The sequence below is a fragment of the Peromyscus californicus genome, unplaced genomic scaffold, assembly GCF_007827085.1.
Source record: "Peromyscus californicus insignis strain IS unplaced genomic scaffold, ASM782708v3 Scaffold_14__1_contigs__length_90479793_seg_2, whole genome shotgun sequence".
In the NCBI taxonomy this organism is placed as follows: domain Eukaryota; kingdom Metazoa; phylum Chordata; class Mammalia; order Rodentia; family Cricetidae; genus Peromyscus; species Peromyscus californicus.
The window spans coordinates 60,807,429-60,825,862 of NW_026294436.1; the positions used below are offsets into that span (position 1 = coordinate 60,807,429).

At 43.0% G+C, this 18,434-nt stretch overlaps 1 protein-coding gene across 7 annotated transcripts in view; it reads right to left on the reverse strand.

Moving 5' to 3' along the window:
* Pld5 (phospholipase D family member 5) overlaps positions 1–18,434 on the reverse strand; it is a 316,954-nt gene that overhangs the window by 81,933 nt on the left and 216,587 nt on the right. For all 7 annotated transcript variants that reach the window (XM_052737721.1, XM_052737725.1, XM_052737727.1 and 4 more), the window contains one exon: positions 9,776–9,903. In XM_052737721.1, the coding sequence (XP_052593681.1) occupies positions 9,776–9,903 (128 nt within the window). The remainder of the gene's footprint in view (positions 1–9,775; positions 9,904–18,434) is intronic.

The following is an 18,434-nucleotide window of genomic DNA, read 5'->3' on the forward strand; positions in this document are numbered from 1 at the left end:
AAAACCCAAGTCTACTTCCCCAAAACTACAGTTTTAGCTCTATTTTCTCTATTTGTTTCACTTTGCTTAATTATCGGGGCATTGTCTTTGATGGTATCTAAAAAAATAAAGCTCTATGGCAGGGCATTAAAGCCTTCAGTGGGTCATAGCCAGTGGGTCATGGTCCTGTGGTGCCATTGCTCCCCATACTGTATTGTTAAGAAGGCCATTGTGTTTGTGAGAGAGATCAGTGGCACCATCATTGAGGACACGAAACAAGCATTATACTGACATTCCTTGTTGGCCTAGACAACCCAGTTTCCTTGGCATCTGCTCAGTGGCCACAGTTTATCAACAGTCCTCATGCCTCAGCTGCGGGGCCGGGTAAGTTTGAATAACTCATCTGGTTCCCCAGCAACTTCATAGAACATTCTGGTTAGTTCAACTGTAGAGATGAAAAAATGAAAACTCAAGGAAGTGGCCCAACTTGCTCGAGGCCATACAGCTACAAGAGCAACAAAAACAAAACAGAACAAAACAGAACAAAAACCAGTTTCCATTCTGACTTCAGCCTCAGTGTTTTACTGCAGAACAACAGCTTAGAAACAACCAACATGAAGAGCAAGACTGGTGAACAGGAAACCTAGCAACAGCCCAGAGCTTGACTAATGAGAAGAAAAAGTCCACAGTGGGGGAGGAGGGGGGATTGCATTTGGTTTGAAGACAAGTCTCTTACTTGAACTCAAGGGAATCATAATTTAGGAGAACTTTTAACCCAGGAGACTGGGTTAAAAGTCTAGGGGAAAAAAAATGATCAGGGGCCAACAAGATGGCCGAGCAGGTAAAGGTTCTTACTGCCAGACGGTGTGAGCCTGAGGAACTGAGTTCCATCCCAGAAACCCACATGAAGATGGAAGAAGAGAACCGACCACATGAAGTTGACCTACACACACACACACACACACACACACACACACACACACACACACACACACCATGGCACACATGATCCGTCCATCACACACAAAATAATAATAGTGAACAAAAGAACTTTTAAAAAGTGACCAGGACAGACATCTCAAGATAAGCCACATTAGGAGACTTTAGGCAACCATGCCCTTTAGAACAGATGGAGAACGTGAAGGTGGACATGGCATTGAAGACAAGTTCAGAAATCAATTTTACTCAGAAATGATGCTGTGGGTGTTCCTTTTGCTAGGAAGGGCAGGAGAAAAGTGAAATGATCTCTTGTTCCTCCATGTCACCACATAAATGGAGGCAGGAGACCATTCAGTGACTTTGAAAGAACGGTTCCCATAGGAGACAAGAAGAAAAGATTTAGTTATGCTCCTTTGAGTAATATTACTTGCAGAATTGCCACTATAGAAATTGCAGAAAATTTGCATAGCTTTGTTATCGAAAACACAGTCTCCTAATACATATATTTTATTAAAAGCAGGGAGTTCCACCTCCTCATTCACTTTACAATGTACGTGCAAACAAAAACAGCCTTTCTGAGCTGCACAGGTAATTTCCAAACCAATAAGGAAGAGCTAATTATTTGCTTTCCTTTGTTAAATGTTTTCTAAGCGGTATTAATTATTCCCTGCTGTATTTGCAGTTGAATTACCTTTTGCCTTTCATTTGCATTTTGGTTTCGATAACTAGTTATCTGGATCACAGGTGCACCCCTTCCCTAGGAGCTGAAGCACGCCTTCCGGACCTTGTCAATTTTAAGAAAAACCTCGGCTCAGTGCTAGCACCAAATGGGAAAGCCAGAGCGGCCTGCACTGTGATTCTTGCCCACAGCAAACTCAAGGGAGCTTCGGCACGCTGCCTCTGACCTTTTTTCGGAATGGAAACAAAAAGGAAGAAGACAGACTCAAGGGCTGGTAAGATGGACCAGTCAGGAAATTGCTTGCTGTGTAATCACGAAGGACCCCAGTGCCACCTCTGATCCCTCAGAATCCATTTCATAAAAAGCCAGACTTGGTAGCATGTGCTTGTAATCCCAGTGCTGGGAAGGTAGAGATAGGTGGATTCTCAGGACTAGTCTAATTGAAAAACTCCAGATAAGTGTGGGAGACCTTGTCTCAAGGGGGCATGGTTGGTGGATGCCATTCTAAGGAACAACACCTGCAGCTGATCTCTGTCCTGTGACACATACACATGTACACATGTGCACAAACATATACGCTACACACTCACACACGAAGGAGGGACTCAGAGACTGGTTAGGTCTTAGTGAGTTTTTCATTATTAATTCCAGGCCATAGGGACATCTGAAAGAAGGGATGAGGCTTGGTGAAGGACTGTGACTCATGTCAATGTCCACCAAATGATCACTGCTGGAAACAGCAGCTGCGATGAAATCAGCACCTTTAGGGCCAGTAAAGTGTCCCAGCTATAAACAGCCACATCGGTCCATCTCCTTACTGTTTGCCCAACAGTCCACTGGATATCAGGACTTCCCTCCAATGACAGACTGTCTTCGTTGACAGTGCTGTCCTCTTCTGGTGGCCCAGCTCCAGGTGCTGGGAACAGTGCCACCTACTCATTCTGGTTCACGTCTCATGGCCCACTAGTCACTGTGACACAACTCTGCCAGCTCTCTCCATCACATCTTCTACTTCTTACTCACCATCCTTATCAGTCAGAGTTCAGTCAGAAAAACAGAACTAATAGGAGAGATGTATTCTTGTGAGATGCGGAAGTCCACAGATACTCAGGTCCCTTGAATAAATGCCACAGTGTTGACAGTCTACCCCTACCCTCTAGTTTACTAACAATCCCCAACGCTCTGAAAATGCACCAAAAATGCTATGTAGGTAGTTGTTGCTATGCTGTGCTGTTTATGGAAAAATGATAAGGGGAAAAATCTCCTTATAATCCATTTAGAAGTGATTTGTAATGAATATTTTTGATTTTCAGTTGCTTGAATTTGTGGCTATGAAACTCCTACAGTTACAGAGGTCAGATCTCTGTAGGTCAGAGGTAAATGACCTACCAGTCTCCAAACCCAGATCCTGCCTCAGTGTCCCTACGTGTAGGCCAAGGATCATTAGTCATGAAAAGTGTTTCAAAGTCACCCAACCAGATGTGATAAGGGCTGCACCCTCCCCACCCTCTCGGAGCACATTAGCATATGGAAGGTTCTGTGAAGAGACTCATTTAAGGGAAACCCACAGTTTCTCAGTCTTAGGTGTGAGAGTCCTTTTCCCAGACAATGGCCAGGACCATGTCCCTGAAATAACCTGCTGTTAGATACATCTCAGGAAACTAAGTCACTGTCAGATTCATTTCCAACTCCAAGACTAAAAGCTCGTGATCCAACCCATCACCCAGATCCGGGGCTGGTCACGTGGTTCCCTGCCCATGCTGCAGCTGGTCCAGACAGGTCGCTAAGTTTCCGGGTCTTCCTCACTGAGGCTCTGCTTTCACCGTCCCCATATTCTCCTGCCCACGAGCTGACTTATCTTCACATGTACCTTTTAATTCCTTCCACAAAAAAAGTAGCTAAGAAAAAAATGCGTGCATGCTCAGGGTTTAAATAGGCCTATTCTTGTTTGTTGCCATTCCATTAAAGAACACTATTTAAATCTCTCTCCTTTCCAGACTTGCCAGGTTCTTGATGTCAATGGACCTATTGAATCCCACCTTTCAACTCCAAGCTAAGAAAGATGGTTCAAAGATTATAAATGCAACTTTTTCCAAAAGCCTGATTTTCGTAAACACCCCCCCCCCCACCCCCCCACCCCAGCTTCTCCCATTTCAGCTTCCCGCCTCCAGAACGTTTGGAGACTGCTGTGAACATCCCTTTCAGCCTCTCTCACTGGCTGGCCTTCTGTTCCCTTTGTTCCTGCTGCAGTTTTCCTTTCCTTCCTGGGGTTTTGAGGTGCTCACAAAGTCGGAAGTATGGAGGGGTGTTCTCTTTCTTCCCACAGGACTCCATGTGGGCAGGAATTCTAAGGGAGTCCTTGAAGGAACAGCAGGAGCTGAGGAATACAGAAGCAAATGTGCACACACACAGGGCCTCCTGGTCTTTGAAATCCAATCCAGAGATGGAGGGAGTTTGCAGAGCTTCAGGTGTGAGTAACAGTTAGAGGATATCTCACGGCTCCCACATCACCAAGGGCTTGCTGTTGGATGGAAGGGAACAGGACTTCTGACAAAATTGTGTTGTTGACTTTTCTCACCCCAACGAAGTAATGTAAACATGATTTTTTGCTAAGTGTAGCTGATTTTTAAAAATGAGTGGCGGGCAAGGTCAAATAAAACAAGGTCAAAACATCACCAGGGGGGCTACCTGGAAAACAGAAGCCCAAGAAAGACATGGGGATCGCCCAATGACAGAGAAATGGAATGAGATCTACATGAACAGCCTGGACATGAGTGGGGGTAATGAAGGGCGAGGGTCGAGGGAAAGAGAGCTTGGGGGAGCAGGAGATCCCAGCTGAATCAACAACAGAGAGGGAGAATAAGGAATAGGAGACCATGGTAAATGAAGACCACATGAGAATAGGAAGAAGCAAAGTGCTAGAGAGGCCCACAGAAATCCACAAAGATACCCCCACAACAGACTGCTGGCAATGGTCGAGATACAGCCCGAACTGACCTACTCTGGTGATGGGATGGCCAAACACCCTAATTGTCGTGCTAGAAACCTCATCCAACTACTGAGGGATCTGGATGCAGAGATCCATGGCTAGGCCCCGGGTGGATCTCTGGGAGTCCAATTAGCGAGAATGAGGAGGGTTTATATGAGTGAGAATTGTTGAGACCAAGGTTGGATAAAGCACAGGGACAAATAGCCAAACGAATGGAAACACATGAACTATGAACCAATGGCTGAGGGGTCCCCAACTGGATCAGGCCCTCTGAATGGGTGAGACAGTTGATTGGCTTGATCTGTTTGGGAGGCATCCAGGCAGTGGGACTGGGTCCTGTGCTCATTGCATGAGTTGGTTGTTTGAAACCTGGGGCCTATGCAGGATTGCTTGGCTCAGCCTGGGAAGAGGGGACTGGACCTACCTGGACTGAGTCTACCAGGTTGATCTCAGTCTGCGGGGGAGGCTTTGCCCTGGAGGAGGTGGGAATGGGGGATGGGTTGGGGGGAAGGTGAGGGGGGCGGGAGGGGGGAGAACAAGGGAATCCGTGGCTGATATGTAGAACTGAATTGTATTGCAAAATAAAAATAAAAAAATTTTTTAAAAAAAGCAAAAAGTTTAGTTTTAAAGGGCATAGGCTTGAATTTTAGCTTCACCATTTCCCGGAAGGTCACATGACCTCAAGCTGACCTATAGCCTCTCTTCCTTTGTGGAATGAAGTGATGGCAGAATTCTTTACAAAGAAGAGAACAGTGAAAATGGAAGAAGTTTTGTCCTTCACATGCTTAGACAGAAGCCAGACAAAGCTCATAGTGCATGAAAGTTGAAGACCATCTCTTTTATTTCCTTGACTTGGCATAGATTTAAGATGATCATTACGAGCAATAATCACGGATTTCACTGGAAGACTTCACAAAATGTAAAGCTGATGGCATCGGCTGAACTTGACTCTTGGAAGATGTGTTATGGTTGAGAGGAACACTCATTGAAGATGACATAGTGTGGAGTCACTGTTAGGTTTTAGGACCAGAAATGACAGTCTAGGTTCAATTCAAGTTGGGCTATAGAAGGATTTCTGGCTGTTAGATAAAAGCCAAGGTTCCTCGGGAACTCATGAAGCAGGTTCCTCTTTGCCAAAAGGCATCATTTCCTAATTGCCTCGGCTAAGAAGGCACACATGGCTTTCCCCTGACATATGCCTGTGGCATCTACCAGTATATCAAAGTCCACGCCTGCCTCCCAGTTCCCTCAGTTCCTGTTTGCAATACCAGTTATACATTTCAAAGCCTCCACAGGAGCCTTCTGGCCCGTCACACCTTAGCTCCTGCTTTCTCTATAGGCAAGACTTTTACCCCTACCCCTGCTACTTTCACCATTTTCTTTTCTTGCTGTCTCCACTATTCTCTCCCGTTACCCTCCCTTCTCGCACAGATAACCTTGGCCATGTTCAGTCCTCTTCTTTTGCTCTCTGCTCTGGACTCTTCCAAATGCCTTTAGATACTTTCTTCCTCTTATCCACAACAAGAACCTTCCCCCAACCATGAACCAGCCATTTTGGTGGTTTATGACTGGGCCTCCTCACATACAGTAACATGGCACCCAAACTGAGAGTGATGTGGGAAAGATGGCTGGGGCAGGAGGCAGTATTTGTGCTCAGGTGTGGAGAAGAGGAGGAGGGACTAGACACAAATGAGAGAGAAGTCCTGGGTGAGTGGCAGTTGATGCAGGGAAACTCCATGGAGAGTAAATGTTCACGTGACAGAATCTTAAACTCCTCCTCTTTTCTAGATGGTGTCTCCTCTATACCTCTATCGAGAGTGCAGTTTGCTCCAGGTGGAACATGGGGACAATGGCTAAGAGCATAGGAACAAAATTTGCTTTAGTTTCAGAGTTTTGTTTAGAAGCCACAAGATTTAAAAAAAAAAAAGTGTGACTTTGAGTTGATTGATATGAATGCTCCAAATCACTAAGAATGAAATGAACCATGTGGATTTGTACCACGTGATGTAACTCTTAATCTAAGACTGTGAGAGGCGACCCTAACCAGGTTAGAGTGTATTTTATTATTTTGAATGAGGAAAGGGCAGGAACAGGATCTTTATGTTTTATTTTTTCTGAGATTACCATAAAAGGAAAATAGAGGTAATATCTACCATTAGATTGTTATGACAAATGAAGAAGGAATCACAGAGACTAGAGACAACTCAGTGGTTAAGGCCACACAGTGCTTTTATAGAGGACCCAAGTGTGGTTCCCAGTACTGCCATCTGGCAGCTCACAACTGTCTGTTATTCTAGTTCTGGAGGATACAATGTCCCTGGACTTAGGACACCTGCACTCATCTGGACACCTACACACACACACACACACACACACACACACACACACACACACTGACATACATACATACATACATACATACACACAAAATTAAAAATAAAAATAAGATCTTTAAAAACATTTACCAGCACAGTATCTGGCATGTAAGTGGTAGCCTTTTGGAAACCTGCTCTTGCCTTGGCCCACATCTCTGATCTACAAGGCGCTTAACTTGCTAGTAAATTTACAACCAGCAGAGGAACACATATTTCCATAAGAAAGCCCATACGGGGAACATCAAATGGTTTAAATATTTCCCACCAGCACACACATCCTCCTGCTTTAACCTCCCCAGAACAATTTTCAATTCTTTAGACAGCACTTTTTAATTTCCTGAATAGATATAAAATAAGCAATGTTTTCTTTGGTGGTGTCTTCCTCTCCAGGGAGTTCTTAGAGTTCCCATCCATAGCTGGGGTGTGAGACTGTCCTATTAGCAACAATAGTCCAACCTGGATTACTGACTCTACCTGTCTTCTAAAACTGAAACTAGAAAAAAAATCTTGGTTGTAATAGAGCTGAGCTGTGGAAACACCTCTTGCCTTGGAGGAGAGTGATCTTTTGCCAGGTTTGCAGCCATGTTTGCCTCGAGATCACCTAAGACTGGCACGCAAACTGCTATTCTAGTGTGTATTCAGCTTATGTAAGTCTAACCTGCCTTTAACAAAACAATGTAATCAGCCTCACTATGCCTTGGATTTCCCATGCAATCAGATTTTACAGCCTATGCTAAATGCATATTAATCTTCAGTTGTAGGCTCTTCCATGTCCCAACCCAGAATAATGTGTGTGTGTCTGCATGCGTTATAGTAATAGTAATCATTTGCTGAAAACAGCCAACAGGTTGAAAGTGACCTTAAACAAAACAAATATCCACCATAAATGCCAGAAGCAATATGCAGATGTAGACAGATAATAGCTATTCTGGGTCAGTAAAGTAATTTCTTTCCTTCTAAAACTCTGTTAAAGATTTCTGTAAAGGATTTCTCATTCCTTTCCCATCTGTTTTCTGTGCTGTTCAACAAATACAGAGCAAAGCCCTTTGTGAGGGGCAGGCAACACAGATAGACACAACAGACAGACATACAGACAGGTACACAGATACACAGAGCAGACACAGTAGTACAGCACACAGGCACAGTAGATGGGCAACAGGAACAGGTCAGACACACAACGAACTACAGAGAGGCTAGTAACCACAGGCTTCAGACAGATGAACGGCACAGGAAGAGAAGTGGAGAATTCCAGCTTGGGTTTGCTCTTGGTCATACTATTCCAAGAGGAAGTTCTTTCTTATTCCTTAAGGTGACAATAACACACTGCTAAGTTTTCTTTTGGATATATACCATCTCTTCAGTGCTGAGGAAAACAATTGGTTTGCTGATATGCTGTTTGCATAGTGCTTATTTCTTTTAAACCTGAGCATGCTTGCCTGTTCTCTACCTGAGCATGTCTGCCTGTTCTGAACCTGAGCATGCCTTTCTGCTCTATACCTGAGCATGCTTGCCTGCTTTATACCTAATTGTGCTTATCTGTTCTATACCTAATTGTGCTTATCTGTTCTATACCTAATTGTGCTTATCTGTCCTATACCTAAGTGTGCTTATCTGTTCTATACCTAAGTGTGCTTATCTGTTCTATACCTGAGCATGCCTACCTGTTCTATACCTGAGCATGCTTGCCTATTCTATACCTGAGCATGCCTGCCTGTTCTATACCTGAGCATGCTTGCCTGTTCTATACCTGAGCATGCCTGCCTGTTCTATACCTGAGCATGCCTGCCTGTTCTATACCTGAGCATGCCTGCCTGTTCTATACCTGAGCATGCCTGCCTGTTCTATACCTGAGCATGCCTGCCTGTTCTATACCTGAGCATGCTGCTTTTCTGCCTCACCATATAGTATGAGAAACAGAGAGTGAGGAGGAAAGGCAGTAGTTTAAGAAGGCAAAGGAAAGAATGACTCAGAGAGGCAAGTGGTTCCATATGCAAAGCAGGCCATACTAATATGAGCTCCCATTTCTAGTTATTCCACATGGTGCCAACTTTTTCCATGGGTCACAGAGAATTACTAGCACCTTGGTGCTGTTTTCCCTTAGTGCCACTAACTTAAAACCCAGCTAGGATGGGCATGTGTGGGCTCTGTAGTATGAGTGCCAGGTGCCCTAGGCACCCAGTGACTAGGAGCTTTCCATTCCTACAGACAAGTGGAAACACAATAGTTTTACAATCTTCTATGGATCAGCTCTGGCAAGCACAAATATATGAAAATTACAGAAGTATCTAAATTGATTTTCAAGATATTTGACATTAATTAACTGTGAAGAGTAAGATGATAATATTTCCCTCTTAAGACTGTCTACAGGAATACTTCACATGCTTTTTGTCCTAAATCACACTGTTCTATGTTGAGCTGACATGTTTCCCTGTCTCACTGATGGTGTGGTATCATCCTTAAGACTCACATCTGGGTACTACAACCTACATGTAATTGTTCTGAAGATGACGACAGTAGAATCTGAGTTCCTAAGGCATTGACCCAATGGCAGTTATGTTGTTTATCTGATAAAACGATTCTCCAGAGCAAAGGTTTGTCTTATCACATTAAACCTCTTAAAACCATACAATTAAACATAAGAAACACTGGATTTGGGAATGTGTCTCAATGGTAGAGAGTAGGCTGAATTCAGTCCTTGGCATCCCAAATTAAAAACAAACAAAACAAACAAATGCCATAGGTGTCTGAGTACTCTTTGGAGGCAGACATTTTGACAGCCACAGCTGTTGAGTTTAGATATGGTGGGAAGATTACCTGGCCAAGGGATCTCCAGTCCAAACCCGCACTGCCGATGTACACATGTTGTTTGTCCACAATCCAGAAGGACGACTGCAGCCGGCCTTTGTTGTAGGCGGTCATGTTCATGTATGTCACCTCGGCTCCTAGGAGGGCAAGCAGACACCAGTCAGCCTCCGCTCCCAGACCACGCACCCACTGGCAATCAGGCATCTATAAGCACCAATACCCAGGGTTGTACTGACCACAGTGGAGGTATTTGCATAAGGCTGGGGTGGTGAAGGCTCTCATGATGCTACTTTGTTCCTCACCCTAAAAGAAGAAAAAGGATTTGCCCATGTCTACGCACAGGAGGCTCTGTATATTGTGATAAGACTGTGGCTTCTCAGGTCACCCAGATCAGCATGAAAACCCTCTGGCTATCTGGACGGTGAGGAAGGAGTAGTACACGCTCCCTTCTTACTGTTTTGGGATAATGGTAAAACGATTTGTAATTTTTAAAAGAATGCCTCACTCACCATTGCACCTGTCTAGGTAGGAAGACACCTGGCTTAGGTTCCCATACCTAATTTCATTCTTTTCCTCTTTCCATCGTCTTTCCTTCTCCACTTACTGTATTCATAGTGCAATTTAGATTTAGCCTCTTCTGGCTCTTTTATTTAATAGTTCTTAATTCAAACCATGATTATCCAGGTCTTAATGAGATGGAACCTGGAGCAGTAAACTGTCACTAAGAGGGTCATAAAAACCAAAAAAAAAAAAAAAACCCACACACAAAAAAATCACCCCAAGAGCTGAATGTGATGATTTAATCCGAATGTGGTATAATCCACTGTCATGTCTTGAAGCATCACCATCCCAATGGCATTGCATTGACAACATTAGTTCATTCTGACACAAGGCCTGTTAAGTGTATTAAAGTCAATTCTCTTAAAAGAGCAGACGTACATGGATGTATTTAATGAACTAAGCTGTTGTGCCTTCAGATCCTCAGTATTAATGAGGAGGACATATCTCACCGACATGTTTCCTTGTCAGGATCACGATTTACCGGGAATTCATAACATGGCACACATAAGGACACTGCCGGGATCTTTGACAAGAGAGAGGGTGATTTACACCATGAACTCGACCTCTCACTAGGGAAAACACAAGCTATGCCTCCTGGCTCTGTGAGGTAAGGATGAAAAGAAGGACCTGTGGGGACAGGAGGACCCTGACAGATTCCCCTGAGAGCAGAACAGCTTAGTTCTTTCTTTGTTTTCCACTCTGGAAGCAAAGTCCATGTGGTCCTTAGCTTTTAGTTATCCTGGCCTAAGACCAGTTGAGGAAGAGTGACAGATCCCAGGGGAGGAGCTACCAGGTACGGTAGAATTTGAATATCAGCACAGGAGGTCATCATCCATGGCACCCGTGAGTCTGCATGGAGGGGACATAGGGCTCAGAGGCACAGCTTCTACTCCATCTACTCAGGTGAGCGACTCCTGAAAGATGGTCTTGGTTTCCACAGAGCTACAGTGTCAGAGTGGCTAAAAACAGTAGAGACTTAATGTCTCAGTCCTGGGAGTCAGCAGTCCAGCCTTGGGCCGGAGGTGAGTGTAATAGTGGGATATTTGCTTGGGCTGCATGACCCCTGGGCTGCTCAGGTCTCAGCGTTGCCAAACCAAACCAAGCCAGACCAGACCAGAATAGACCAGACTAGATCGGACCAGACTAAACCAAACCATGTCAAACTGCCTAAGACAAGTTCAAACTCACGGGAATGAGGAGGGCCATGCTTCTTTCCGAAACCTGTCGGAATCTTTCTTCCTTCTGCCTGGCTTCCAGGTGCTCTTGGCTTGTGGTTACAGCACTTCATTCTGCCTGCCTGAAACATGCTATCTTTTCACTGGGTTTCTTTTCTTATCAGGACACCAGTCATATATGATGAAGGACCAATCCTACCATAGACATGTCGTTATTTTAACTACTTATATCTGCAATGATATTATTCTCAGCAAAGGTGACATTCTGTAGCATGGAGGATAAAGTCTCCAGTGTATCTTTTAGGGGATGTGATTCAACTTTAACTGGCCATATATATATTTTTTGACAGCAATAAAAAGACCAGCACTGAAGAAAGAACATTCCCTTGTTTTATAAGAAAATGAAGGTGCCTTTGGGGCTTGGCCCAGATTTTACCTGTAGCACCTGGCTCCAGTCAAATCCTCCATATCCTGTCTAGAAACAATTGGAACATTCTGAGATATTGCCTGCCCCTCATACAGTGTTAAAAATCTTGGCCAAGGAGCAGTTGTTATCTTCTGTGTGCTGTTTATTAGTTTCAGAGTTTCCCATCTGTTCTTGTTAGGTCCGCTCCAGCCCCAGATCACTGAGCCACCTGAATTCCCAGGGTCCATGGAGAACTTCCCCTTGGAATTTTCTAGTCCATGCTGCTTAAACATTTCTATACTTTGTTACTTGCAGATCCTTCGCCTTGCAATTTAGCCTAAATAGTTTGCATTTGGAGCCCATGAGTCCTAGGTGAACCTTTGGCTACTGCCTCCATAGATACTTAAAGATTCCTAAAATGATTGTTACATAGAAACAGTGGCTTTTCTTTGGCAAAAGTTTCCTGAATAATACATATCAGAACTCTGTTGTAAGTCAAAGCCAAGATAAAAGGTATAAGTTGGCTGATTCAATTCAGGCTTGCTAGAGTGTTCTCAGTTAATGCGGGCTACCTCTACAAAGCACTATAAACCAGACAGTTGTAAACCTGGGGTTTCTTTTTTACAGTTCCAGAGGCTGAATGGTTCAACAGTCACCATCAGTCCATTCACTATCAGTTTCTGTATGATAGAGAGGGTCTGTTTCTGTCACAGATGTCCTTACTTCATCCTTACATTGTGGGAGGGGCAGGGAGCTGCTCTCAGGTCTCTCTCTCTGTCTCTGTCTTGTTTGACAAGGTCTCAGTAGGTAGCCCATGCTGGCCTCATACTCACAATCCTGCCTCAGCTTCCCGTGTGCAGAGACTAAAGGCATGTACAACTCCATCTGGGGGTCACTAATCTTACTCAAGAGGGCTTCATGTTCATGATCTCGTAACTTCCTAAAAGTGCTGTCATCTAAAATCAGCACCTTCAGTGTCAGAATTTCAACATGCAAATTTTTCACAGAGCAGGGCAGTGTACTTTTTACAATGGCCAGGATGTGGTCCATTCTGAGAGAGCAGAAAGGAGGCTCCCCATCACTCCACTAGGGACACCCATGAGAAGGTGAGCCTGTGAAGTACAGTGACTGATTCACAGTTCTGTCCAGGGCCAGAGGTACTCATACAAAAGCCAACAGAATTGGATGTGGAGATCAAGCAATATACAATAATATCATTTCTCTTTTATTAAACATCTCTGGCAGACTCATTGCAATGCCTGGGGACATTTCCTGGTTTATAATAACTGCCAGGAGAATACTACTAGCATTCAGTAGGAAGAAGGTATGGCCATTGCTATATTCCACAAAGCACAGACTAACCCCCAGAACAAGAGTCACCCAACCCTCAGCGTCAGTCCCAAGGACGAGAAATCCTCTATCACAGGCGTGTGTGTGTGTGTGTGTGTGTGTGTGTGTGTGTGTGTGTGTGTGTGTGTGCCTGAACCTGTATCCCTGCTGTTCCCACAATCATATTCAAAATACTCTGTCCTTCATGCTCCTGTTTCTAAAGTATATTTTCTCACGTATATATGGGTCCAAAATAGCATTACAAAAAACATTTGTCACTAGCTTTTGAACCAGTTACCAGTGAGACTCACACATCTATCAACGAGAGTCACATCAGTCATTATAGATTTCTGGAAAGGCTTTCAGATGTTTCCAGAGAGTCGGGTCTGTGGCAGAATCTGTCTTATTAATCCATCTTCCCTTCAGAAGAGGGTCACAGTCGGCCTGTTCCTATAAGCTTCATTTTTGTTACCCAGTACAGCTTAATCACTTATTTCACAGCGTTTAGAATTCATAGACTTGAAAGCTAAAGGGGAACACTGAAGAGTAAGTAGCCCCATAATCACACATCTCTGCTTTCCAACCATTCAGTAAGGGAGAGGAAGAAAACGTTAAAAGTATCAGTTAACAGTCCAGTTGTGGAAAGAGTGAATCCTGGTCAACGGAGATGGCTCAGTGGTTAAAATATTGGTTAAAATATTCATCACACAAGCCGAACAGCCTGAGTCTACAGTCCCAGGACCCAACCAAAGCCAAACCCTGTATCTCACATCTACAATCCCAGTACTCCCGTGGTAAGACGGGACATAGAGACAGCAGACTCCCTGGAGGCCGTGGGTCAGCCCACCTGACATATAGAGGCTAACAGGAGACCTTGTTTTAAACACAGTGAAGGGTGAACCTCAACATCCAAGGTTGATCTCTGGCCTTCACACTCAAACCATGGTACATATGTCATACACACACACACTCATGTATACAAACACACACATATATGTACATACACAAGTATACACACACACTCACACATGTATGTGCATACTCATACATATATGTATCACATATGTGCACATATCCACACACATATATACACATTCACACATGTATATGAACACAGTCATACATATATGTACACACATACATGTATAAACACATACAGTGAAACTTAAGAGCTCATCACAGTTCCAACATCTCTTGAAATATCCTGAAATCATGATGAGGAATTTTTTAAGTGCCTCATGAAAGTCTGTCTTTAGTTTTCTAGTTTAGATTACAAGGGTAATTTTTAGGAGCTGTCTCTTCCTTCCTACGTGTTTTCCTGAATATTCTTCTCTGCATAAAGCCATGCTTTATTATTTAATACTCCATTACCAATGTCACCTATAGGAATGGGTGATTTTATAAACCATTGGCTTAAAAGTAAAAATTATGCTTAAAAAGAACAATTTACTCTGATCTGAAATTTAAATTTTCTTAATGATATCCTTTAATTATTCTTAAACACACAAAGTTCTAAACTCAAAACAGATCAGCAAAAACCTTTATTACAGTGGCTCACCATTCAATCAGACAATGATAAAGTCTGTTAGCTAGAACCCCGACTTATGACATCTACTCTACCCTTCCTTAAAGCGCATAGCTATCTTTTCAACTGCCGAGCTGGGGAGAGGGAATAAGGATTGCTTCTGATTCCCACATGGTTTTATTTATCTTGCCATTTGCTAACCAGTGACCAGCTTCTACAGCCTCTGTTCCAAGATTCTGAGAGAGATTCTTGTGCTTAGATTACACATGACACTTCAACAGTTTAGAGGCTCACCAAGTAGCAAAGTCACGTGGCTACCTTGGTCAGATTGAATGGAAGAAATAAGCATTCACTGGGACATTGATAAGAGCATTTAAAAATAATGAAGTATAATCTAAGAATAAGGCACTTTGAACATTCTCCCAGGATCTCATGGTAAAAACTGGCTACCACCCTGTGGTGCTACTAGGAGCTGATGGAACCTCCAAGAAGTGAGACCTATGGAAGGAAATTAGGCCTTTGTGCTGTGCACTTGAAGGGGATTGTAGAAGCCCTTCCTCTCCTTGCCTCCTGGACACCATGAGATGAGAAGCTTAGCTCTAGCCTGCGTTCACCACCACAGGCTTCAGAACAAACAAGAGACTAAGACTCTGGATTTAAACCTATGAAACTGAAAGCCTAAATAAACCTTTCTTTCTTCTCAGTTAGGAATTCCAGGTGTTCTTTCACAACAACCAAAAGCTAACGTAGTGATATGATTGGAATGTTTTTTTGCTTTTGCTCTTGTTTTTCTTTTTGAGATAGGGTCTCACCATGTGGCTCTTGGCTGGCCTCAAACTCACAGAGATCTACGTGCCATTGCCTCCTGAGTGCTGGGATTCAAAGTGTGCTCACGATTTAAAATTTTAAAAATTCAACTGAATCAACTCTTCAATTGACAGTGCTGGAAACAAGGAAGGATCCAAATGTTCTAATGATAAAATAATTTACAACATGGGACATCAAGAGATTGGAACTATGATTTAAAAGTCAGTGTATGACAGAGTATCTGGGCCAACTAAAATCTCAATGAAAGTCTCAGAAAAGAAAAAGAAACTTCCTCCAAAGTAGGAAATTTGGATGTTTGGTGTGATTTGCATGTGAAATGTCTCCTGTAGGACCATATTACTGATTACTGATGTAATGTGACAAGATGGCCACCTGTTCCAATGCCTGTGCTTCCCTGCCATCATAGACTGTGCTTCCTGGGACTATCAGCCCCAATAAATCTCTACTTCTTCAAATTGCTTCTGAACAGACTTTTAGCCAAAGTAACCAGAGAAGTCACCATTTGCTATGTCCATAATCCAATCATGGTAGTTCTAAAGAGAACCAAAGTCAGAGTGGATGAAACTATAAAATAAAGCAAAATCTCTTTTTTAAAAAAAAAACTATAAAATAAAGAATTGAAAAATGAAACATTTTAAATTGAAAAGCCCACCCACAGCTGATAAGAAAATAAAACAGACCCTACACATCATAACCTGCCAAGGGAGATTCCAAAAGCTGTTGGAGTGAATCGAACAAACCACAATAACAACTTGCAAGAATTATTTAATATGCTTTTTAACTGTAACAACAAAAACTAGGAAACTGAGGGCAAATAATTCTGTGCTTGTAACAAAGACTGAAGTAAATGAAAAATATTTTGTTCTTCTAACCAAAACACAGATTCTTCCAGGAACTAATAAAAATTTTAAGTACTGTTTACAAATGGAAAGATTTTTATAACTGTGTAATTTGGGGTAGATGAATTTAATTTTATTGGGGACAACAGTGGTCAGAACTGTAATACATGTATTGTCATTATATTTACCAGAAGGGAAACTCATTAGATTTTAATATTTAGGTGCATATTCAATGCCACTTAAGCTTGGTTACTAGACACAAACAGTCATGACTGTCTTACTAAAATTGCTATGTTCACATGGTGCTTTACAATAAAAAAGACGTCAAAGAGTCATGGAGAATTAGCTCATTGTTATGTACAGCCTTGCCACCCTGAGCATGCCTGGTCTGATCTTAGGAACTAAACAGGGTCAAGCCTGGTTAGAACTCGGATGAGAGAATTAGCTCATTCCCCAGTTTTATATCTAAGACAAGCACAGGAGAATGGTTTTCAGGGGAAAGAGATGACTTGCCTGATGCCACAGTGACAAATTCCCCCATCCTCTACTCTCCTCTTCTCTCTTTTGCAGTACCTGGGGTCCAATCCACTGCCTTGAATGGGGTCAGCAAGCACTGGGCACTGAGCTGCACCCACAGCCCAAACCCAAGGTCTCGACTGCCAAGTAAGGATTCTGCTCGCTTCATGACCAGAATCACACGACCATCTTTTCTAATAACTATAGAGACTTTATTCTTACAAGTGGTGATGCTTGGAACTTATTAAAAGAGATTCAACATCCTCAAAAGGTCAAAAGAAGGTAAGAGAGAATAAGGGGGAGGGATGAGGAGCAGAGGGATGGAAGGAAGGAGAACATGGTACGCTTTCAATATCTGGGCTTTACTCTTTAACTCGAAGAGATAGCGCAATTGATGGCCATGTTTTAGGAGCCCAAAAGACATGAAAAGAAATGTCAGACAAATTTGATGATTGAATGAATGTGAGCATCTCATCTCTGTCTATGGCTGTAGGCAATTATTTGTGACCTCCATTAAGATCAGAATAGACCTAATAAGCAGCGAAGGCTCCAGCACTGTGAAGGAAGTAAGATAGGAGAACAACCCTTCGTATGTGGGAAGTATGGTTAAATTAAACTTCAAAGCTGGTTCCATTCCAAGCCAAAATTCATAACAAAAGGAAACATCAGACAGTTAGACAGTACTTACTAACACGACTTAAATAAAACTCCCAAATGTTGACATTTCCATTGTTCCTTCCTTTGAGAACCAATAGTTTCAACATTCTTCTTCTTTCAAGAATGTTGTGTTCCATTGCAAAGGAGATAGGAATTCCTTTCTTTACCACCTTTTCACGGAACTCACTGAAAGGGAAGTAAGAAGGTTTTCTTCCCAGTGTTCCTTTCAGTCAGCCTTGGATTCAGTGCATGAGGCTTCCTACTGACAGCTTTGGACAGCTCCAAGGGCCCTGAATTCTTGGTGGCTTTGTTCCCAGTCTTCTTACTAACTTACCCAGCACCCATTAGCTCTGAGTCCCTATTGATCTTATATGTATATATATCTATATACACATACACATATATATGTACACACACACATATATGTCATATATATGTATGATGGGGAAAAGACAGGGATATTGACATGCTCTGTGAAGTAGCCATGGGTAAAAATTAAATCCCATGTGAGGTGAAGACAACGTGAAGAGGCAGTCCCAGATGTCAGTGAGAACCAAGTCACTGTGGAGACGGAGGAGCTGAAGCTAAAGCCAGTTGCTGGGGAGACAGAGAGTGGGGCAGAAAACAAGGACTCAGGGAATGGGTTCGGGAGTCTGATCTACCACTCAAGATGTGCCTCCTGGGAATACTGGCCTACTGAGGTCTCCCTGAGTCTTGGTGGCAGGGCATGCCATAGGCACCTCCTTAGATGAGCCAGCACTGGACATACCTGAACTCATCTACTGTTTATATATATATTTTCAGTTCTACCAATAAACCTGATGAAAGGATT